Source organism: Coregonus clupeaformis, chromosome 6 (assembly GCF_020615455.1).
Source record: "Coregonus clupeaformis isolate EN_2021a chromosome 6, ASM2061545v1, whole genome shotgun sequence".
Taxonomy (NCBI): Eukaryota; Metazoa; Chordata; class Actinopteri; order Salmoniformes; family Salmonidae; genus Coregonus; species Coregonus clupeaformis.
The window spans coordinates 38,953,384-38,978,124 of NC_059197.1; the positions used below are offsets into that span (position 1 = coordinate 38,953,384).

Consider the following 24,741-nt stretch of genomic DNA (forward strand, 5'->3'; position numbering starts at 1 on the left):
TCAGAATATTTTCCTAGCAAAGCCAGAAACCATCCAAAAAATTAGTACACAGTGACCTTCTGGAACCCGTACTGGGAAGTACTGCAATTTGCCATGCTGGTTCTAGGGCCCAACACAGTATGTGCGCGCCATTAATAAAAAACGCTTACTAAATAATCACTAGACCTACATCATCACAAATAAATCTGATCATCATATCATTAGGCTAGGCTGTAGTAAATTACTTGGGCAGGTTTCCAGACAGTATCTTCCAGGCATACTCTCTGAGGTACTTCTGGAAGATGGTGGTGAGGGCAATCATAGGTTCCCCTGTGCTGAGCTGAGAGCACTGCACCATGCACTTCTTATAGTAGACAAACAGGTCAGCACAGCTGGGCAGCACCGCTCCACCGTCCTCCGTGCCCGCCTTGGGGGGGCCCTGCGCCCGGAAGTCTGACACGAAACGGTCAATCATCTCCCCCAGGTTCCTGAGAATAGTAACACACACAGCTCAGTGATGACCCCCAGTACATACACGCAGTTTGACGTTTATTGTCATGAATCTTGCCCTGGAGGCAGAACTGAGCGATTTACACTAGGCAAAGTCAAAATAATTTAAGGTTAGGGTTTGGCATTAGGGTCAGCAGTGTGGTTAGGGTTAGGTTTTGTGGCTGTACCAGCTAGCGACCCCTCTGCAGAGCTGCCTCCAGAGCAATATTCATGACAAATGCCAACCTGCCACACATGCACCTAAACGAACACACACATCAGTGATGATAAAATAGCAGAGACAGACAGGGTAGGAGATTCTCCCTCTATTGCGGCTGTCTTCACTGTCCTTTGATTTCAATGTCTATACGGCTGTTAATGTCTAGTACTTCACCCCCTGCCCACCCACTGTTACTGTGAAATGAAGCCAAGGACAGAAACTAAATCCACTTTGTATGAACAATCAGGTCACTATTCTCTCTCCTGTTGTATTCCATTGAGACACGCTGCTTTGGAAACACCTGATGTAGAATCGTCTGGCCATGTCTGTTGTGAATGGAGGCCATAGCCAGATCATGTAAGTTCCAGTCAGACTGATGAGCACTAAACACTCCAGAGATCCAATACTAGGGGCCGCCGCGAGACAGACAAGCACCAGAACAGTGCCTTGTTTCTGGGGAGACCCCACGTCTGGGGGAGGGAGGGAGAGGAAAGAGAGAGACAGACAGAGAGAAACAAAGCGGAGAAGGAGTAAAGAGAGAGGGAGGAAGAGAAGGAGAAGAACGACCTGCCGCAGCAGCACTTTTCAATCCCTCTTTCTCAGCGTCTGTGGTCATGCAGCTAATAGCAACTATTTCTGCCTCAGCAGAGAGACAGAAAGAAACACACAGACACAAGAGAAGGAATGAAAGAGAAAGAGGAAGAGTAAGGGGGGGAATGAGAGAGAAAGGAAATGTTCTGGGCACACAAATCTGTGCCAGATCTCCAAGCGCGCGCACACACACACACAAAACCACTCACTTGTCCTGAGACTCGATGTAGACATAGAGGTGAGGCTCGAAGCACTTGGAAATGATGCCATGGAAGGGGTTGTCAGGAGCCTTGTGCTTCTTGGGCTGGGGAACGGAAAATGGTCAACAATGTAGGATGTAGTTACTACTCATGATTTTTGTCTTTGGGGATGAGTATTTTTTCCCCCAAAGTCATCCCTTAAAAAGGTCCTATCGAGATCCTCCTAGAGATATTCCCATCATGAGTCACCATGACACAGGAAATGACCTCAGAAGGTCAGCCTATGCCTATCAAGGTCGAAGTCCAGACAGGTCAAAGGGTCATCTCAAACATGTCTTACCCTATCCAGATCCTCCTCCATCTCTGAAACGTCTTCTCCAACCTCATCCTCCAGGAAAGGGTTGGTGGACTCCAGTGGTGTCTCAGGCTTCTTCACCTGAAAACAACAATACAGTCAGCAATGACGGCCCAATGATGGGGGTGGCTGTGTGTGTGTGTGTGTGTGTGTGTGTGTATGTGTGTGTGCGCGCGTCTAACCCCGGACCAGTCGGTAAGGGTGCACCCAGAGAAGCGCTTGGCGAGCAGCCCCTCGAAGTTGGTGGTCCTCTGAATGGCAAACAGAAGAAGCTTGACCTCAATCTCTTTGGCCCGCGTCCGCATCACTTTGGCCAGCTCCGTCCTGGATGACACACAGACACAGAAAAACACACACACAGACACATAGGGTCATCAACACGTCACATTGCAGCATGAATGATTGTGATAGCAGTTCAGTGCTCATGTAGGCTAATGAAGACTACTGTCTACAGAATAGTGTTGGGATGATAGAGGAGCTATCAAAATAAATAAAGAGAGTCGCACATCCTATATAACCTTGGAAAAAAAAGAAACGTCCCTTTTTCAGGACCCTGTCTTTCAAAGATAATTTGTAAAAATCCAAATAACTTCACAGATCTTCATTGTAAAGGGTTTAAACACTGTTTCCCATGCTTGTTCAATGAACCATAAACAATTAATGAACATGCACCTGTGGAACGGTCGTTAAGACAATAACAGCTTACAGACGGTAGGCAATTAAGGTCACATTAATGAAAACTTAGGACACTAAAGAGGCCTTTCTACTGACTCCAAAAGAAAGATGCCCAGGGTCCCTGCTCATCTGTGTGAACGTGCCTTACGCATGCTGCAAGGAGGCATGAGGACTGCAGATGTGGCCAGGGCAATAAATTGCAATGTCCGTACTGTGAGACGCCTAAGACAGCGCTACAGGGAGACAGGACGGACAGCTGATCGTCCTCGCAGTGGCAGACCACATGTAACAACACCTGCACAGGATCGGTACATCCGAACATCACACCTGCGGGACAGGTACAGGATAGCAACAACAACTGCCCGAGTTACACGAGGAACGCACAATCCCTCCATCAGTGCTCAGACTGTCCGCAATAGGCTGAGAGAGGCTGGACTGAGGGCTTGTAGGTCTGTTGTAAGGCAGGTCCTTACCAGACATCACCGGCAACAACGTCGCCTATGGGGACAAACCCACAGTTGTTGGACCAGACAGGAATGGCAAAAACTGCTCTTCACTGACGAGTCGCGGTTTTGTCTCAACAGGGGTGATGGTCGGATTCGTGTTTATCGTCGAAGGAATGAGCGTTACACCGAGGCCTGTACTCTGGAGCGGGATCGATTTGGAGGTGGAGGGTCCGTCATGGTCTGGGGCGGTGTCACAGCATCATCAGACTGAGCTTGTTGTCATTGCAGGCAGTATCAACGCTGTGCGTTACAGGGAAGACATCCTGACATGACCCTCCAGCATGACAATGCCACCAGCCATACTGCTTGTTCTGTGCGTGATTTCATGCAAGACAGGAATGTCAGTGTTCTGCCATGGCCAGCGAAGAGCCCAGATCTCAATCCCATTGAGCACGACTGGGACCTGTTGGATCGGAGGGTGAGGGCTAGGGTCATTCCCGCCAGAAATATCCGGGAACTTGCAGGTGCCTTGGTGGAAGAGTTGGGTAACATCTCACAGCAAGAACTGGCAAATCTGGTGCAGTCCATGAGGAGGAGATGCACTGCAGTACTTAATGCAGCTGGTGGCCACACCAGATACTGACTGTTACTTTTGATTTTGACCCCCCCTTTGTTCAGGGACACATTATTCCATTTCTGTTAGTCACATGTCTGTGGAACTTGTTCAGTTTATGTCTCAGTTGTTGAATCTTGTTATGTTCATACAAATATTTAAATTTTTAGTCATTTAGCAGACGCTCTTATCCAGAGTGACTTACAGTTAGTGAGTGCATACATTATTTATTTTTATTTTTCATACTGGCCCCCTGTAGGAATCGAACCCACAATCCTGGCGTTGCAAACGCCATGCTCTACCAACTGAGCTACATCCCTGAAGGCCATTCCCTCCCTTACCCTGGACGACGCTGGGCCAATTGTGCGCCGCCCCATGGGTCTCCCGGTCGTGGCCGGCTACGACAGAGCCTGGATTTACACATGTTAAGTTTGCTGAAAATAAACGCAGTTGACGTTTCTTTTTTTGCTGAGTTTATATATAAACTTCCAGTAATAAATAAATAAATAATATATATATATATATATATATATATATATATATATATATATATATATATATATATATATATATATATATATATATATATATACATACATACACACACACACACACTACCAGTCAAAAGTTTGGACACCTACTCATTCAAGGGTTCTTCTTTATTTTTACTATTTTCTACATTGTAGAATAATAGTGAAGACATCAAAACTATGAAATAACACATATGGAGTCATGTAGTAAACAAAAATGTGTTAAACAAATCAAAATATATTTTTATATTCTTCAAATAGCCCCCCTTTGCCTTGATGACAGCTTTGCACACTCTTGGCATTCTCTCAACCAGCTTAATCTGGAATTATTTTCCAACAGTCTTGAAGGAGAGGAGGTGTGTTGGGTCATTGTCCTGTTGAAAAACAAATGATAGTCCCACTAAGCACAAATCAGATGGGATGGCATATCGCTGCAGAATGCTGTGGTAGCCATGCTGGTTAAGTGTTTGAATTCTAAATAAATAATTGACAGTGTCACCAGCAAAGCACCCTCACACCATCACACCTCCTCCTACACGCTTCACGGTGGGAACCACACATGCGGAGATCATCCATTCACCTACTCTGCGTCTCACAAAGACACGGCGGTTGGAACCAAAAATCTCAAATTTGGACTCATCAGACCAAAGGACAGATTTCCACCGGTCTAATGTCCATTGCTCGTGTTTCTTGGCCCAAGCAAGTCTCTTCTCCTTATTGGTGTCCTTTCGTAGTGGTTTCTTTGCAGCAATTTCACCATGAAGGCCTGTTTCACGCAGTCTCCTCTGAACAGTTGATGTTGAGATGTGTCTGTTACTTGAAATCCGTGAAGCATTTATTTGGGCTGCAATCTGAGGTGCAGTTAACTCTTATGAACTTATCCTCTGCAGCAGAGGTAACTCTAGGTCTTCCTTTCCTGTGGCGGTCCAATTGAGAGCCAGTTTCTTCATAGCGCTTGATGGTTTTTGCGACTGCACCTGAAGAAACTTTCAAAGTTCTTGAAATTTTCCAGATTGACTGACCTTCATGTCTTAAAGTAATGATGGACTGTCATTTCTCTTTGTTTATTTGAGCTGTTCTTGCCATAATATGGACTTGGTCTTTTACCAAATAGGGCTACCCCCCCCACCCACCCCAACCTTCTCACAAAACAACTGATTGGCTCAAACGCATTAAGGAGGAAAGAAATTCCACAAATTAACTTTTAACAAGGCACACCTGTTAATTGAAATGCATTCCAGGTGACTACCTCATGAAGCTGGTTGAGAGAATGCCAAGAGTGTGCAAAGCTGTCATCAAGGCAAAGGGTGGCTACTTTGAAGAACCTCAAATATAAAATGTATTTTGATTTGTTTAACACTTTTTTGGTTACTACATGATTCCATATGTGTTCTTTCATAGTTTCGATGTCTTCACTATTATTTTACAATGTATAAAATAGTAAAATTAAAGAAAAACCCTGGAATGAGTAGGTGTGTCCAAACTTTTAACTGGTACTGTGTATATATAGAGTGTGCGACTCTCTTTATTTATTTTTGATAGCTTACATTTTATTAGCCGTTAGTCAGCTCCGCCACACAAAATAATTGTATCTGGGTGTGCTCCAGCTCATACTTTTTATTAGGGGATGATAGAGGAGCACAACTATTACAACAGTTGATAGAATGTGTTGACAGTGAGGCACTGGCTGTCTCATCAGTTTCCAGCACAGAGTGTGTGTGTGTACCTGGTGATGTGGCAGAACTCCACAGCGATGCGTTCGGTCATACACCACTCTTCAGGGAACATGCGTCCGTACTTCTCCTCATAATCCACTAGCTGACGCTTAATCCAGGCGTAGCGCCGGTCAATCTTATCCAGCCAAGCTACCTGAGTCAGGCCAGTGGACATACACACTTACAGGTGGGTGGTCCACATACTGTCACAACACTAGCATTATTAAAGATCAGTCAATGTACATCTCAATCATGATTCACATGATCTACAAAGGAAGAAATACTGGGATGTAAAAAAACAACAACAAAAATGACCATAATCTACAGTATCTTCAACAAAAACGGACGACTGTAACTAAGGCTGGGAATGTCAATACATTCAAATTAGCAAGGGAAATGATCACAAGTCAGTCATAACGTGGCTAATAGGCTAGCGCACGTGTCAAACAAGGCCCGAAGGCCCAATAGGACACACAAGCGAGTATAAATGAGTCAATAATTGCGTCATCTATAGTGCATTGGGAAAGTATTCAGACCCCTTGACTTTTTCCACATTTTGTTACGTTACAGCCTTATTCTAAAATTGATTAAATTGTTATTTTCCCCTCATCAATCTACACACAATACCCCATAAGGTCAAAGCAAACAGGAAATATCACATTTACATAAGTATTCAGACCCTTTCCTCAGTACTTTGTTGAAGTACGTTTGGCAGATTACAACCTCGGGTCTTCCTGGGTATGACGCTACAAGCTTGGCACACCTGTATTTGGGGACTTTCTCCCATTCTTCTCTGCAGATCCTCTCAAGCTCAGGTGTCAGGTTGATGGGGAGCGTCGCTGCGCAGCTATTTTCAGGTCTCTCCAGAGATGTTCGATCGAGTTCAAGTCCGGGCTCTGGCTGGGCCACTCAAGGACATTCAGAGACCTGTCCCGAAGCCAATCATGCATTGTCTTGGCTGTGTGCTTAGGGTCATTATCCTGTTGGAAGTTGAACCGTCGCCCCAGTCTGAGGTCCTGAGCACTCTGGAGCAGGTTTTCATCAAGGATCTCTCAAGTTCCCAATCAGTTGTCAAAACATGAGTTGGAAAAAGCATGCATTGGCAGGCAAGCTGCAGAAGGATGAGCAGGGTACTATTCCCCATCGTTAATCAGTGCAATTTTGACAGCCAACTAGCTAAAAAGTTTGAGAAGGTTTACCTAATGTTCCCTCATTAGATTTTAGCTCATCTCGCTCTGGCTAGCATTAGTTGTTGATCTTGTTGATGTGCATAGGCAACTGAGGTAGAGATAGCCTACCTTTTCGTGGTTGTTTGATCAATAGGATGTGTGAAGTTCCCTAATATAAGAGGACACCCATGGTATTTACACATTTGCAGAAATCTATTCAGGTGTATTTTGTTGCTTTTGGCAAATGCGTTCTAATGATCTGAAGTTGCGCTGTTGCTACACCCTGTAAACACACAGTCCAGTTCAAAGTGAATGTCAGGCCCATGTGGCAAATGGCTTATTTGCATATAGGCCTACTGTAGCTCTGATTGGCTATGGCGCACCGGTATGCATAGACTCCGGTCATGGACAAGACCGATGTTTTTATTAGGTTTTATTTCCTGCAGTGTCTATTAATTGTCCAAACGCACGGCCGCTTTTCCACTCTATACAGTTGAATTCGGAAGTTTACATACACTTAGGTTGGAGTTATTAAAACTCGTTTTTCAACCACTCCACAAATTTCTTGTTGACAAACTGTAATTTTGGCAAGTCAGTTAGGACATTTACTTTGTGCATGACACAAGTAATTTTTCCAACAATTGTTTACAGACAGATTATTTCACTTATAATTCACTGTATCACAATTCCAGTGGGTCAGAAGTTTACATACACTAAGTTGACTGTGCCTTTAAACAGCTCGGAAAATTCCAGAAAATGATGTCATGGCTTTAGAAGCTTCTGATAGGCTAATTGACATAATTCGAGTCAATTGGAGGTGTATCTGTGGATGTATTTCAAGGCCTACCTTCAAACTCAGTGCCTCTTTGCTTGACATCATGGGAAAATCAAAAGAAATCAGCCAAGACCTCAGAAGAGAAATTGTAGACCTCCACAAGTCTGGTTCATCCTTGGGAGCAATTTCCAAACGCCTGAAGGTACCACATTCATCTGTACAAACAATAGTACGCAAGTATCAACACCATGGGACCACGCAGCCGTCATACCGCTCACGAAGGAGACGCGTTCTGTCTCCTAGAGATGAACGTACTTTGGTGCGAAAAGTGCAAATCAATCCCAGAATAACAGCAAAGGACCTTGTGAAGATGCTGGAGGAAACAGGTACAAAAGTATCTATATCCACAGTAAAACGAGTCCTATATCGACATAACCTGAAAGGCCGCTCAGCAAGGAAGAAGCCACTGCTCCAAAACCGCCATAAAAAAACCAGACTATGGTTTGCAACTGCACATAGGGACAAAGATCGTGCTTTTTGGAGAAATGTCCTCTGGTCTGATGAAACCAAAATAGAACTGTTTGGCCATAATGACCATCGTTATGTTTGGAGGAAAAGGGGGGTGCTTGCAAGCCGAAGAACACCATCCCAACCGTGAAGCATGGGGGTGGCAGCATCATGCTGTGGGGGTGCTTTGCTGCAGGAGAGACTGGTGCACTTCACAAAATAGATGTCATCATGAGGAAGGAAAATGATGTGGATATATTGAAGCAACATCTCAAGACATCAGTCAGGAAGTTAAAGCTTGGTCGCAAATGGTCTTCCAAAAGGACAATGACCCCAAGCATACTTCCAAAGTTGTGGCAAAATGGCTTAAGGACAACAAAGTAAAGGTATTGGAGTGGCCATCACAAAGCCCTGACCTCAATCATAGAGAAAATGTGTGGGCAGAACTGAAAAAGCGTGTGCGAGCAAGGAGGCCTACAAACCTGACTCAGTTACACCAGCTCTGTCAGGAGGAATGGGCCAAAATTCACCCAACTTAATGTAGGAAGCTTGTGGAAGGCTAACCGAAACGTTTGACCCAAGTTAAACAATTTAAAGGCAATGCTAGCAAATACTAATTGAGTGTATATAAACTTCTAATCCACTGGGAATGTGCTGAAAGAAATACAAGCTGAAATAAATCATTCTCTCTACTATTATTCTGACATTTCACATTCTTAAAATAAAGTGGTGATCCTAACTGACCTAAGACAGGGAATTTTTACTAGGATTAAATGTCAGGAATTGTGAAAAACTGAGTTTAAATGTATTTGGCTAAGGTGTATGTAAACTTCCGACTTCAACTTTCACAAATGCCTTTCTATACGTCATTCCCAAACATTCTATTAATTTATGAAAACGTGAAAATGACCATATCTAAGTGCTCGCTGGTCAGAAAATTAAATTCTTCCTGGGGGTGTACATGAACAGATTTTAATAAGATTTTGTTGCTAAAACGCTGTCAGTTCTACTTTAATGCTTAGCAGTACAATAAACAAACTTACATCCTGGTTCTCCTGGAAGAGCACCATGTACTCAGAGAGGTGCTGTCTGATGAACTTCTTGATGATCTCCTGTTTGATGCGAGGGTCCAAGACGTTGGCCACCAGACAGGCATCCCTCAGAACATTACTGGGTCCCCCTGCTCTCTGGGGATATAGAGTACACACACAAAATACCTTGGGTTAACACACATACAATTAAAAAATACATTAAATACATTATATAATGTATAGTCATACATATACACATACAATTGTTTAATGGAGCACATATGACAGCACACAAGGCATTCATAGTTCACCTTTGACCCCTGTGTGGGGAAGGCCTCTTCGAAGTCTGCCAGGATCTGAGTCCCCAGCTCGCTTTGGGCCGCTTTCACCCTGTGGATAACACAAACAGTGGAGAAACATTGAGAAAACATTGATCATGAAAGCTGGAGCTGGGTTTAGAGCTGGTGTAGCATAACAGTAGATATTTTCATAATGAAACGGTTTCCCAAATGGTAGCTAGGTTGACAGGGACCCACTGGTAAGTTGTGACTGACTGGTTTCGGGCTGTGGCAAAACTGGCATGACTTGGGCCAGTGGTTTTGTTTACTCATTGGGTCAGAGAAATTCCAGAAGTGTTTATTGGGTCACACAGTACAGCACATAGTTCCATGGTGAGAACTAGAACCACTGGCCTAATGTGAAGAGTGAATCTGGTGGGGCATTTTGAGTCCAATCCTAGAGCAACAAGAAGACCTTCCAGAATAAAACAAGATGGATGCCATGCCACAGGGAAGGCAGTGCCCTGCAGATGCACCTGACAATCAGTCAGACCCACGCTACAGCTGTCCCTCTGTCTGGTCATCCATCCGTATGTTTGTCAATTTCTTCTGAAGACTCTGTGTTCCGTATTTCCCATTTACCCTTTTCCAGATAACAAAGCAGTGTGGTCAGAGAGTGTGTGGGTGGCTTTGATGGACATTGGAAACACACACACAAGTCTGGATAAACATAAAAGTTTATGGAAGAAAAAAACATTAAATGACCCCTCCCACACACACACACACAAACACACTTCCTTACTCTCCTAAATTCTTGTTTTTATCATCCACTCCAAAGCAAACAGAGCAGATAGCCTAGCTAGCTCCCCCGGCCAGAGAGACACAGGGACTAGCTGGGTTGAGGGCTGATCACAGACCTTACTCTGGTATGGGTCTGGACTAGTGCTTAACACACCCCAGAACTGTTCCTGTGAAGGGGAAAGAAGAGGGAGGACAAAGGCCTACTTTTTCAATCACACACACAAGACCACACACGCATACACACACACACAGAAACACTCTCACTCTCTCAAACACACTTTTCCTCTCTGGCACGCCACGCACACACACACACACACACACACACACACACACACACAAAGACACTCTCTCAAACACACCCAGCCGGAGGAAAGCACAGCCCGAGCCCTCAGTGGAAAAAAATGTCTGCATAAAGGAGTTCCTATTCAGTACATTTCTTTCCTGTGTATTTCTGCAGCCTCCTCTCCTCAGTAAATATAAAACAGGATCTGATTCTGATGAGCACAACAGAATACCTCTGGGCTCTACAGGCCTGGGCTGGCTTCAGCCTCTACAGTTTAGGAGAGCACCAAGAAAAAAAACTGGAGTTAGGAATGAATACAATAATGACAGGAAAATTGAGGTCACTGGGAAATACAGTATGAGGCATGCATGCAGTGGTTGGTTTGCAAGTTGGAGCTGTGTTTGTTTGAAATACTGAGTGTTTCCGTACAGTATTACTGGTACAGAGTTATGGTCAGTTCAGAAAGGGAATGTGTTGCCCGTGTTTGAGCATTGTGTGTGTGTGCATGTGCATGTGCGTGCATGTATGGTTACCTCTCTGAGAGCTGTCTGATCTGAGGGATGCCCATGTATTTGTGGAAGTGTTCCAGCACGTTGACCACCCCCTGTAGCAGGTTAGCCACCTCTCCATACTGCCTCTTCCTCGTCATGGCCCTGGGACACACACAGAACACATCACCTGCAGTTCTAGCTTAGAGTTCTGTCTAGTGGCTACACATACAAGTAGCCACTTCAACATTTACATTTAAGTCATTTAGCAGACGCTCTTATCCAGAGCGACTTACAGTTAGTGAGTGCATTCATTTTTTCATACTGTCCCCCCGTGGGAAACGAACCCACAACCCTGGTGTTGCAAGCGCTATGCTCTACCAACTGAGCTACACGGGGCATGTAGTCAATGGTATATGTGCCAAACCCAGCACCTTGGCTTGAGGCAGTAACAGTGCACAATGGTTTCCAATTATCTTTTGTATTCCTTTCTATTTGCCAACTCCTAACTCGAGATGCACATACAGAGCTACATTTTCACACAAATCTTCCATTGACATCAATGCATGTATTACAAGAAAGTCTGAGTCGCCCACAAGTATTTCATTTAGGATTAATCCCTGTATACTTCTAGATTGGTGCTTTTCAAACTATGGGTTGCGGCCCACAGTTTACCCTCTCCTCCACGCCCATAGGTGGCACTGTGAGTACCCACTCTAGAGAGTCCACGCCCCCAGCCAGCATGTGCAGGTGGTTGAGGGTGGTGATGGAGGTGGTCAGGTGACGCTTAGCATGGTCCAGCTGTTTGATGTCCCGCGTTATCTCCTTGACCTGAGAGATAGAGAAAGAGGGAGCGGTGGGTGAGTGGGTGGGTGGGAGAGAGTGAGGAGCGGAGAGGAGGGAGAGAGACCAGGAAGAGAGCGTGAGGAGCGGAGAGGAGGGAGAGAGACCAGGAAGAGAGTGTGAGGAGCAGAGAGGAGGGAGAGAGAGGATGAAGGGACAGAGAAAGGAGATAGAAGGGGGGAGAGGGAGGGCAGACGGGTGTGAGAGACGGAGACGAGGGGTGAGAGAGAGGAGAGGAGAGAGAGAGAGAGAGAAAGAAAGCGAGAGAGAGAAAAGAGAGAGACAGCGAGAGAGAGAGAGAGAGAGAGAAAGAAAGCGAGAGAAAGCGAGAAAGCGAGAGAGAGAAGAGAAGAGAGAGAGACAGCGAGAGAGAGAGACAGACAGAAGGGGGGGGGGCGAGGAGGGGAGATGGAAGAGAAAGAGTAATAAGACACCTGTTTGAGTTGAGACATAATTGCTACAACATACCCATTGAGGGAGGGGTCCTCTCCATTGTTCCTCTCTCCCTCTTTATCCACCCAGCCCAGCGGCCTTCCTGTGACCCCCCGCACGCACATTATGTTCTTCTATCCTCATGGGGACCTAAAATACATTCCCATTCAAAATCCTATTTTCCCTAACCCTAACCTTAACCCAAAACCAAAACCTCTTAACCCTAAACCCTAAGCTTAAAATAGCCTTTGTCCTCAGAGGGAGAATTCTCCTTGTTTTACTATCGGACTTTAGGTCCGCACAAGGATAGAAGAACCAACCCACACACAGCAGGTGCATTACCTCCACTTATAATACCAGCACAGTGTATGTCTCTACAGGATGTCAGAGTCCCCCAGGGGGCACCCTCAGTCATACACACACAAACAAACAGGGGCACCCTCAAGCTTTAGACAGGGTAGACAAGATGGCTCCTGTGGGGGAGTCTGGCTGTGTTTTGTTTGTTTACTCACCATTTGCTCAGATTTCTCAGCCTTGTCCTTAATGTCTTTGATTTTGCCAAAGAGCTGGCCGATGGCTACCTGGGCCTCCTCCAGTGCCTGGGAGGGAGAGAGAGAAAGAAGAGACAGGAGAGACAGGTTTGAAAGAGATAATGTAGGTACCAGCACTCTCTAAACAAGTTTACTTTCTGGCAGACATCTCTTTAGACATTGAGTGGGATGTAGTTGACATCTAGCACTAAGGCCAAGAAGGATTACTTTCAACTTCTCTATCATCCCCTAGCCTTGTCCCGGATCTGTTTGTTTGGCGTGACAATGGCAAGACAGAAAAATAGACCTGGGACCAGGCTATTTAGAGGCTGGTGTTCACGCAAGAATTTGGCTCTGGGTTTCTAGATTACAGGATAATCAACCCCATCACTATATCTTGTTTAGTAGGAAGAACCAGGGACATTCTGGAGTCATGCTATTCTCCTCTCTTCCTCGTCAGGTCGTATTTATAGGCGCCTCAGCAGGGGGATGGAAAACCAAACAAAATGGCATGATGAGAAACCAGAAGGAACGGCGTGGGGATGAGAAACCTCTCCCACAGTTTGCTCTCACATTCCAGTCGGTAAGAAGAGCGGTCTCTCCCTACTGCCAGCAGCTGCACACAGAGAGAGATATCCTACTACCCATTCCCAACCCAATAGCCATGCATTTGAACCCCAACAACCCATGTTATAGACTGACTGACTGGCTAGTGGAATAGCCAGAGGACCTGCTCATGACATGCGTTATAACATCGCTTATGACAGCATCAATGAGACCCATCAGAGAGGGGTGTCAAGCAAAATGTCAAAAAAAGTGCAACTCTGGTCAAAATACACTGCTCAAAAAAATTAAGGGAACACTTAAACAACACAATGTAACTCCAAGTCAATCACACTTCTGTGAAATCAAACTGTCCACTTAGGAAGCAACACTGATTGACAATAAATTTCACATGCTGTTGTGCAAATGGAATAGACAACAGGTGGAAATTATAGGCAATTAGCAAGACACCCCCAATAAAGGACTGGTTTTCTGGTGGTGACCACAGACCACTTCTCAGTTTCTATGCTTCCTGGCTGATGTTTTGGTCACTATTGAATGCTGGCGGTGCTTTCACTCTAGTGGTAGCATGAGACGGAGTCTACAACCCACACAAGTGGCTCAGGTAGTGCAGCTCATCCAGGATGGCACATCAATGCGAGCTGTGGCAAGAAGGTTTGCTGTGTCTGTCAGCGTAGTCTCCAGAGCATGGAGGCGCTACCAGGAGACAGGCCAGTACATCAGGAGACGTGGAGGAGGCCGTAGGAGGGCAACAACCCAGCAGCAGGACTGCTACCTCCGCCTTTGTGCAAGGAGGAGCAGGAGGAGCACTGCCAGAGCCCTGCAAAATGACCTCCAGCAGGCCACAAATGTGCATGTGTCTGCTCAAACAGTCAGAAACAGACTCCATGAGGGTGGTATGAGGGCCCGACGTCCACAGGTTGGGTTTGTGTTTACAGCCCAACACCGTGCAGGACGTTTGGCATTTGCCAGAGAACACCAAGATTGGCAAATTCGCCACTGGCGCCATGTGCTCTTCACAGATGAAAGCAGGTTCACACTGAGCACGTGACAGACGTGACAGAGTCTGGAGACGCCGTGGAGAACGTTCTGCTGCCTGCAACATCCTCCAGCATGACCGGTTTGGCGGTGGGTCAGTCATGGTGTGGGGTGGCACAGCCCTCCATGTGCTCGCCAGAGGTAGCCTGACCGCCATTAGGTACCGAGATGAGATCCTCAGACCCCTTGTGAGACCATATGCTGGTGCGGTTGGCCCTGGGTTCCTCCTAATGCAAGACAATGCTAGACCTCATGTGGCTGGAGTGTGTCAGCAGTTCCTGCAAGAGGAAGGCATTGATGCTATGGACTGGCCCGCCCGTTCCCCAGACCTGAATCCAATTGAGCACATCTGGGACATCATGTCTCGCTCCATCCACCAACGCCACGTTGCACCACAGACTGTCCAGGAGTTGGCGGATGCTTTAGTCCAGGTCTGGGAGGAGATCCCTCAGGAGACCATCCGCCACCTCATCAGGAGCATGCCCAGGCGTTGTAGGGAGGTCATACAGGCACGTGGAGGCCACACACACTACTGAGCCTCATTTTCACTTGTTTTAAGGACATTACATCAAAGTTGGATCACCCTGTAGTGTGGTTTTCCACTTTAATTTTGAGTGTGACTCCAAATCCAGACCTCCATGGGTTGATACATTTGATTTCCATTGATCATTTGTGTGATTTTGTTGTCAGCACATTCAACTATGTAAAGAAAAAAGTATTTAATAAGATTATTTCATTCATTCAGATCTAGGATGTGTTATTTTAGTGTTCCCTTTATTTTTTTGAGCAGTGTATGTATCTCCAACCCTCTCAAAATGTAGGCCTAGTGACTAGTGTTTGGCCACTAATTATTGGAACAATCAGGGTGGAGGTGAGCAGAGTGGTGCTTCTTTCACAAATAAGTAAACTAATTGCTATCTAATGTTTTTAGGCCACTCAGCTGGGCTTTGGCACTGCCATCCGATGCCAGGGTAATTGGGGGTAGCTGGTCCCAACACTGGTCCCAGCGTGGAGTGTCTGTGTGTGCGTGTGGGGGGGCTCTCCTCTCCCTCTCACACAGATGGAATCCTAACAGCCGGCACCAGCTGCCCAAGGAATGTACCACTTTTACAAGGCTCTTCAAAAACACAAGTGGATAGACAGGGCAAACACACACACACACGCTCTCTTACTCATACACTCTCACACACAATCTGCGTTGTTGACAGCGGTGGATTCCTTTTAGTCTCTGCAGGAAGCAGCATCTCTTCTGTTTAGAGGCCTAGCATGATGACAGGGTCACAGAGCCAGACTCAAGGTCACAGGCAGACTTCCTGGGTGTGGACACACACACACTGCTAGACCTCTCAGTTAAACGAGTGGGCATGCAGGGCAGGCTCTGATAGTAACCATGTAGTCTATCTGTTACCAGGAAAAATATAGGAAAGTCAGGGGCAGGAAGCTGAGAACCTTGGTCGATCATGACCTGTTGAGGGTTGCTACTGGCCAGGACCATCAACATACTTTGAATACTTTACAAAATGCTTCCTTTCCGCCTCACTTCCTTGAGCTTACCATTGACTGATCTATACCTGATTGAATAAGTGAAAGCAAGGTCTCAACCATAACTGCTTTCACCAATCCAACCCGCTCAGGTCTGTGATTACCTCAGGGAGGGAGGGAGGGAGGATGTTCTTTTGATTCAAACAGGCCCCTAGAGACAAACTATCTCTAACCACCTTAAGAACCCAACAGAATACTAATTCCAAAGCCCCTCATTCATAACAGCCTGAGGCCCAATCAAACAACCAATACCAAGAACACACACATAACCTACACACATGCCGAGTATTGCCCATAGCCTGAAGACCCTGATAAAGAATTAGACTGGAGAAGCTGCTCGGTGAGCCAGCATGTCTGGCCCCTCTCCTCGTTAATTTCCTGCATTTAGCCTAATCGCCCAAGCGTCTGAGCATTGGGAAGGGAGTGGGGAGACCGCAGCCCAGCACACTTCTGCCTGGCTGAGATCGCTATCTCTCTCTACTACGCCCACATCCATCCCCTGTTCCAACCCAGTCCCAGACGGGGACAGGCCACATTTCAACCCTGCAGAAATAGAGCACTGCCTGCCACACATGTGGACTCCATTTGGGGATTTTTGGAGGAGGAGGGGAAGGCAGGGGGCGGTTAGAGGGGGGGTTTCATTCCACTGACAGATATGAAGAGCTGTGGATGTACCCCACAATGACAAGTCACGCATTCCTCCTATCCATAGACCCTGTAGTTTAGGCCTAGGTTGTACATAGTGAATGAAGACTTTTTGAACATGCAATAAACAGCATACGAGGCATTCTTCATATGTACCAAGCTCTTATCAGACTGAACAATCACACACATTTGTTTATAAATCAAACAGGCCACATGAGGTAGCCTATTCTCTGCACAAAGTACTCCATAATAACAGGGACAGAAATATGTTCTGGTATATTACAGGAGAGGGCAAAGCCATTGAGAATCCAGTATAAACAGCTGGATGCTTGATTTGTATGGGCATGTCCATTCTAGTCATTCTATTTCTGTGGTTGGGTGGGTCACTCATGTGTCCAAATTACATGGTAACCATCACATTAACCCAGTGTTAAAGGATATGTTCATTTTGTTTTGAGGAAAAGGCAACGGCAACACATCAACTGAGACGAACATCAAACAAAGAATGAGAGAGGGAAAGAAAGAGAGAGAGAGAGGAAGAGAGTAATCAAGAGTTTTCCGTACTGCATGTAATATATAGTGTTGTGTTTGTATGCGGAGGTCACAAAATGAATTTCCATGTAAGTAGACAATAAGGTGAGAGACAAAGAAAAGACAGGAAGGGATACACAGCAGATAAAAGAGCAGAGAACCCAACTTGAAGCAGTAAACTTCCCTTCCTGAGTTTAGATTAAACATTTATGTTATGTTTGCTTCTCAAGGAGGTTCCCATTCCGTCTCAGTGTTCCTAATAAGTACATCCAGATGCCAGGAGCTACAGTAAGAAATCTGCAACACACACACGTAAGACATCTGTATGCGCACACATGACATCCGCAGGCATGAGCACACACACACAATAGCTATAACCCATCCACATGCAGGCCGGCCGGATCCCCACCCGCTGCCTCATTGATGACCATAAAGCTCCACAGCTGAACTGACCATGTGGGGACATCCAGCTGCACATGGGAAAGGTACGGTTCATAGCTGAATAATGGCTATGGTGACTGAGCTATGCAAGCGCCCCACCCTCCCCCAACACAGAGCCTCCGCCACTCACTCTCCCATACTGACTCCATGCACCCACAATAAGCTTGTTGAGAACAATGAATCAATTTCCTCAGGGAAGAAATAGTTACCATTTTTATTTTGGCTGCAAAGTTTTATAATCAGGAGAACAACAGTATGTCTGAGAGCGACTTATTAATCACATATAAATGGTTTACTGTGAGACTGTAAAGACTAAAAAGAATGGGGAGGAATGGAAGCAACTAGAGTTTACTTGGGATTCAGGCAGTTTAAACTGCAGTGAGCCAGAGTGAGACATGTTTGGCCTTCTGGTCCATGTTACCATGATGATGGGCTGGACAGACAAACCACTTGTAGCTGCTTTTGACAGATGCTTAGTAGAAGAGCTGGCTAACAACAACAAACCAGTCAGAACTGCTTAGACAAGAAAGAAGAGACTGAATGGAATGAAATGTGTGTGTGCGTGTAATTCATTCAAATCATAAACAACAACATCAAAAGAGCCCCCTCCTAGCTCTAAGACTCATATGCACCCACCCCCACCTACATACACCCAAATTCCCCCATCTGCTACAAATATCCCTGGCATTCTGATTCCATCCACCCCTTCCTTGGGGACTGGGCCTGGGTATCTGAAGCAGACATCTCCATCCCCACCCTGCTCTGCTGATCACTGCCAGTCTGTTGCCCCTACAGACTAAATACAAGGGAAATACTAGCGCTCAATTAAGAAGTGGATTTGGCACCTTCGGACACACTCTACCAAACTAGTGCCCCAGGCGAGCTAAATCAAGTGGCCCCAACCCAACGACTTTTTAAGTCCTTTTCTCTTGCTCTCAGTTTCCATCTCTGGCTGTAATGACCACCTCTCCACATTTCTGTCTCCAGATAGGATTTTCCCTCAGCTCTGTGGGAGATGTGGATGTTTCAGTGGGCCTCAGCTACGAGACCACCAGACCAGAAACCCAATGGTACAGTACAGTATGCTTGCCGTGCCTACCAACCCCAATGTGTTAGTGGATTCTGTCCAGAACACTTCCGATAATTCAGTGGTAACAGAGCAGGACCGGACCACCATCCCAGAAACATGCAACAACAACAACAACAACAACACACACACACACACACAGAAACAGCTCCCCCATCAGGTGTCACGTTCCCCTCAAAACCACAGTTCCCTGACAGAGCGAGAGTCTGCGTTAAATCAAGGGTTTTTCCCGATGCTCTCAGACGAGAAACGGCGGGACACCAAACCACAGGTCCAAATGTAATCCCTGAATAATGAAGGGTAATCTTTTCCTTTAAGACAGCAGTAGTTCTAACAGTAGGGAATGAGATGGTTCTGACTCATCCTGTCCTTTTCCATGGCATTAGTGAAGACAGAAAAACAGAAAAAGGAGCACCGACATATTGGTCCGGGTTAGGAGGAGTAATCCTGGGGAAAAGGTTGCAAAACATCATCTCAATTCACCAGTCTGTTGGAGGGGTGATGTGTGTGTGTGTGTGTGTGTGTGTGTGTGTGCGCGCGATGGCATGTGAGAAACAGCAGGTGTGGTACAGTCAGTGTGAGACTGAGGCAGCAGCAACATGCTACAGTCTTGTTGCCCCAAAGTCAACCCTCTGTGGGGGCCCGCCAGTGTAGACTGACTGGCTGGCTGCCTCTCTCTCTCCACCAAAAGGCCCTACTGGGTCTCACAGTAAGCTGCTACTGCTATTCATCTGTCAAAGCATGCTGTCGCTGAGCCCAGTGCTTAAAGCCAAGCATAACAAAACACTGCCACACACACACACACATTACCCCCACACCCCTTCCAAACATGCACACATGCGCTGACACATGCACACAACTTAGTTCTTAATTAGCTCATCAATAACAAACAACAACCTAAATATTTACACAGAGTCAGGTGCAGTTTCTAGGAAAATTAACCAAGAACAACAGGTTCCCCTCCCTCACCTGTCTGCCATCCTGGCCCACGTTGGTCTGGCCTCTCACCACCGTCCTGATGTTGTCATCCAGACGCCTGAAACACACACACACACAAACAATAATAATATGTCAAACTCATCTAAAAAAAACTTCAACCAAAACACTACAACGTGAGGTCACTCACCGAATCTTCAGACGGATCTTGTTGACCACATCATCTATATTAGCCAGTGACTATGAGGAAACACAGGGGTATCATGATTATGAATTGACCAAAATCTACTCCCCACACAAAACCAAGTTGTATGGACTGATTTGGATGATGAAGGATCCTTTTCTAATGTTACAAAGGTACGCAGGCAGCACCATCTAGTGGGCATGTCAACATGATAATTACTTTCGACTAGATCAATCAGACCTTTGTTTTGCTAGGCCATACACATTTTACTAAATGTTTAATGAATTTCATTTTTTGAAAAGTGTGCTGAGCAAGCAACAAAAGAAAAATAAGTAGACACTTTTTAAAAATACTATAGCATCGTTATTTCGACACTTAGCGACCTAATCAAGAGATTTTAGCATCGTGGGGAGGCTAAAAGAGATAGTTCAGCCATAATCAAAGAGGAAGTTGTGTATCTCTTTACTGGTAGCTTGAGGACATTATCTTTGCTATGATCGTGCAATTTTTCAGATTTTTACATTTGTATGGCCTTTTAAGCCTGGCTGACGAGACTCACGTGGTCCATAGCGAGGGACAGCAGTGACACTGGCCTGTGCACAGAAGTCAGTTTGTTGGTGCCATATTCACACAAGAATTTGTTTGAACCTTGATTGGTTCTCGCAAAAGTTTTTTTCCCCCTAGGGGGGTTGAGACCTGGAGGATTTTCCCTGGGGGGGTGAAAAGAACACAATGCACTGCACCTATCCGGTGTATCTGACAATATATTTGTGTTTTATCTATCATTGTTTGGATTTGAAAATTCAACGGTTGTATTGGAAGGGGTCGGCGATCGGGGCTGTGTGTGGCCGATGTGGCTGTTTTAGTGAGAAAGACACAGAAGAGAACAAATGAGGGGATTTGATTAATACCCCGGGCATGCCATGGGTGAACTGGGTTAGCGTTGATTGCATTCGGTTTGGAACTGGGCTGGCTCCCGGGCATCAGCCAGGTGTCTCATTCTGGCCGACGGCGAAGTCGGCTCAAAACAAAAGTGACATAGGTTAAGCATGTGGCGTAATGAGTAGGATTCTGTGTTTTCACATGTACAGTGGGGAGAACAAGTATTTGATACACTGCCGATTTTGCAGGTTTTCCTACTTACAAAGCATGTAGAGGTCTGTAATTTTTATCATAGGTACACTTCAACTGTGAGAGACTGAATCTAAAACAAAAATCCAGAAAAATCACATTGTATGATTTTTAAGTAATTAATTTGCATTTTATTGCATGACATAAGTATTTGATCACCTACCAACCAGTAAGAATTCCGGCTCTCACAGACCTGTTCGTTTTTCTTTAAGAAGCCCTCCTGTTCTCCACTCATTACCTGTATTAACTGCACCTGTTTGAACTTGTTACCTGTATAAAAGACACCTGTCCACACACTCAAACAGACTCCAACCTCTCCACTATGGCCAAGACCAGAGAGCTGTGTAAGGACATCAGGGATAAAATTGTAGACCTGCACAAGGCTGGGATGGGCTACAGGACAATAGGCAAGCAGCTTGGTGAGAAGGCAACAACTGTTGGCGCAATTATTAGAAAATGGTTCCCCAAGTTCAAGATGACGGTCAATCACCCTCGGTCTGGGGCTCCATGCAAGATCTCACCTCGTGGGGCATCAATGATCATGAGGAAGGTGAGGGAGCAGCCCAGAACTACACGGCAGGACCTGGTCAATGACCTGAAGAGAGCTGGGACCACAGTCTCAAAGAAAACCATTAGTAACACACTAGGCCGTCATGGATTAAAATCCTGCAGCGCACGCAAGGTCCCCCTGCTCAAGCCAGCGCATGTCCAGGCCCGTCTGAAGTTTGTCAATGACCATCTGGATGATCCAGAGGAGGAATGGGAGAAGGTCATGTGGTCTGATGAGACAAAAATAGAGCTTTTTGGTCTAAACTCCACTCGCCGTGTTTGGAGGAAGAAGAAGGATGAGTACAACCCCAAGAACACCATCCCAACCGTGAATCATAGAGGTGGAAACATCATTCTTTGGGGATGCTTTTCTGCAAAGGGGACAGGACAACTGCACCGTATTGAGGGGAGGATGGATGGGGCCATGTATCGCGAGATTTTGGCCAACAACCTCCTTCCCTCAGTAAGAGCATTGAAGATGGGTCATGGCTGGGTCTTCCAGCATGACAACGACCCGAAACATACAGCCAGGGCAACTAAGGAGTGGCTCTGTAAGAAGCATCTCAAGGTCCTGGAGTGGCCTAGCCAGTCTCCAGACCTGAACCCAATAGAAAATCTTTGGAGGGAGCTGAAAGTCCCGAAACCTGTAGGATCTGGAGAAGGTCTGTATGGCCAAAATCCCTGCTGCAGTGTGTGCAAACCTGGTCAAGACCTACAGGAAACACATGATCTCTGTAATTGCCAACAAAGGTTTCTGTACCAAATATTAAGTTCTGCTTTTCTGATGTATCAAATACTTATGTCATGCAATAAAATGCAAATTAATTACTTAAAAATCATACAATGTGATTTTCTGGATTTGTGTTTTAGATTCCGTCTCTCGCAGTTGAAGTGTAACTATGATAAAAATTACAGACCTCTACATGCTTTGTAAGTAGGAAAACCTGCAAAATCGGCAGTGTATCAAATACTTGTTCTCCCCACTGTAAAAGTGATTGCTTTTGATAAAAATGCTTTACCAATGCCTTACCAATGAAAAATAGTTAGAAAATGTGAACATATATTGTATGGAAAAGAGATGTATGTTTCTGAACGATGCATCATGCTGCCTTGTTGACAACATGACAAAAAATGTTTGCTTGTTTGCCTCACTTTTCAAAAATATTAATCTGTTAAACATTTAATAAAATGTGTATGGCCTACCAAAACAAAGGTCTGTTCGATACAAGCAGGGCGCACCTCCCTAAACAGCTTTGCACGGTAACGTGGCAGGCCATAGCCCGGTTCAACACACGCCAGCTTAATCGAATCCCCTCAATCAGTAAATCGATGGATCATGCCTATAACATCAAGGAGCCTTTCCAGATGAGATTCCCTATAAACACGCCACTTCAATACAACTACGACCGTAAGTTACTTTTTCAAAGCAGGTTAGGAGAACTTACGCAGCAGGTTAGGAGAACTTACACAGCAGGTTAGGATAATTAGGTTAAGGTTAGGAAAAGTGTTAGGGAAAATGCTCACCTAACCTGCTAAGAAAAGTCACTTTGTAGCTGTATTTAAGTGGCGTGTTTTTAGGGTCCCTTTACAGACTGAAGTCAGGAAGACTTCGAGTTTGGTGTCAGCCAGCTGCTAGACTATAACTTTTTATCATCATGTAACAACATACGTATGAAATATATAGCTTAGGAACTCCGAATTAATACCCAAGACTAGAGCCTTGGTGTAACATAAAAGGACTTTAGTTTCTGTTAAGTGAAGGACTCCAGTCTTACCTGCTCAGTGGGAAACAATGTATTGATGTATTCCACAGCATTAAAATCTGCTCTGTCCAATGGGTCTTGACTGGGGAAAACCTGAGGCATATAAATATTACTCAATAAATACTTTGTTGGTTCTTCATTGCTTAACAGCTAGCCTATACAGTGGTTAATAGTTAGTTACTATCTATGTAGCTAGCCTAGTAAACAGTGTTCCTAATTAATTAGAATCAACAACCATGACAGCATGTATTTCGTAAAGAAGACTGATTTCATGCATTGCACTAATGACATTTTCAGATAATGTTCTATCGTTACACTGTAACTAGCTAGCTAAGTGTCAGAGTTTCGATGACAGGAAAGGGGGTGGCAACCTGTATGGCTTTTATTAAAGGAGAGGGTGATGTTTTTGTACAAAGCTAAGCTAGCTAGAATTACAAAACTTCACAAAGACAATGATGACTGTTGACATGTATTGAAAAAAACGTATCTAACTATACGCAAAGTTCGCTAAAACAGCTGACAATCCTAATGTAGCTAGCTAGTAGCTAACTAGGATAACACAGCTAACGTTAGGTTAGCTAGCTATCTAGCTCATGCCTGAATACAGCCTATCATTTTCATTGTAGATAAGAAACTATCCTTCTTAGCACATGATTACCTGTTCGATGGCCAACTGCACCTCTGGAGTAAGGTGCAAAATAGCCTCCAAATCCTCCGCAAATTCAAATTCTTCCTCCTCCATCATCATGCACAGCTAGCTAGCTACCGCAGAAAGCCGAGGCAGGTCACTTCCTTCTTCATCTTCTGTGGTTTTACATGACGGTTGGCAACCAACATTAAGGTGCATTACCGCCACCAACTGGACTGGAGTGTGGACCAGAGACAGGGAAGGTCTAAATCCTACCCAATATTCTAATCTTCCTAAGGAAACGAAATACATAATTAAATGCTACATCCCCTGAAGATTTCCCCAGCAGTGCACTTAATCTTGGCTCTTCAACCCCATTACCCCTCAAATCGAATAACAATCGCTCCCTTTCCCTCCCATATTTCTGGCACTGAAATAGAACGTTTTCCACTGTCTCCATCTCCTGCTGACAATGATCGCACCTCCCAGTCGGATGTTTCCCCACCAATTTCAATGTACTATTGAGCCTTGTGTGTCCCAGTCTCAGCCTTGTGACTACACTTTGCTCCCTTCTCTTTCAGCCTGAGGACCTCTCTGCTCCCACCTTTTCCTGAATCTTATACAGGTGTCTTCCCTTTCCCTCCCTGTTCCACAACTCTTGCCATTTGTTTCTAACCAGTGTTTTCATCAACCCCTTGGCTTCTGCTTTACTGATTGACAATTCAATCTCAACATTAGGATGTTTAAGAGCC

General features: G+C 45.3%; 1 protein-coding gene across 2 annotated transcripts in view; it reads right to left on the bottom strand.

Annotated features, from left to right (window-relative positions):
• The window catches only part of LOC121567905 (vacuolar protein sorting-associated protein 53 homolog), a 34,298-nt gene extending 10,148 nt beyond the window's left edge, over positions 1 to 24,150 (bottom strand). The window contains exons 1-14 of one of the 2 annotated variants that reach the window (XM_041878272.2): positions 24,020 to 24,150; positions 23,374 to 23,454; positions 19,925 to 19,974; positions 19,768 to 19,834; positions 12,933 to 13,019; positions 11,861 to 11,976; positions 11,191 to 11,310; positions 9,607 to 9,685; positions 9,308 to 9,451; positions 5,825 to 5,967; positions 2,017 to 2,158; positions 1,820 to 1,915; positions 1,489 to 1,583; positions 225 to 467 (exon numbers count right to left, since the gene is read on the bottom strand). In XM_041878272.2, coding sequence (XP_041734206.1) covers positions 225 to 467; positions 1,489 to 1,583; positions 1,820 to 1,915; positions 2,017 to 2,158; positions 5,825 to 5,967; positions 9,308 to 9,451; positions 9,607 to 9,685; positions 11,191 to 11,310; positions 11,861 to 11,976; positions 12,933 to 13,019; positions 19,768 to 19,834; positions 19,925 to 19,974; positions 23,374 to 23,454; positions 24,020 to 24,109 — 1,553 coding nt within the window. In that variant the 5' untranslated portion in view covers positions 24,110 to 24,150. The remainder of the gene's footprint in view (positions 1 to 224; positions 468 to 1,488; positions 1,584 to 1,819; positions 1,916 to 2,016; positions 2,159 to 5,824; positions 5,968 to 9,307; positions 9,452 to 9,606; positions 9,686 to 11,190; positions 11,311 to 11,860; positions 11,977 to 12,932; positions 13,020 to 19,767; positions 19,835 to 19,924; positions 19,975 to 23,373; positions 23,455 to 24,019) is intronic. The other variant, XM_041878273.2, reaches the window with a different exon arrangement.
• Positions 24,151 to 24,741: the final 591 nt, after the last annotated feature.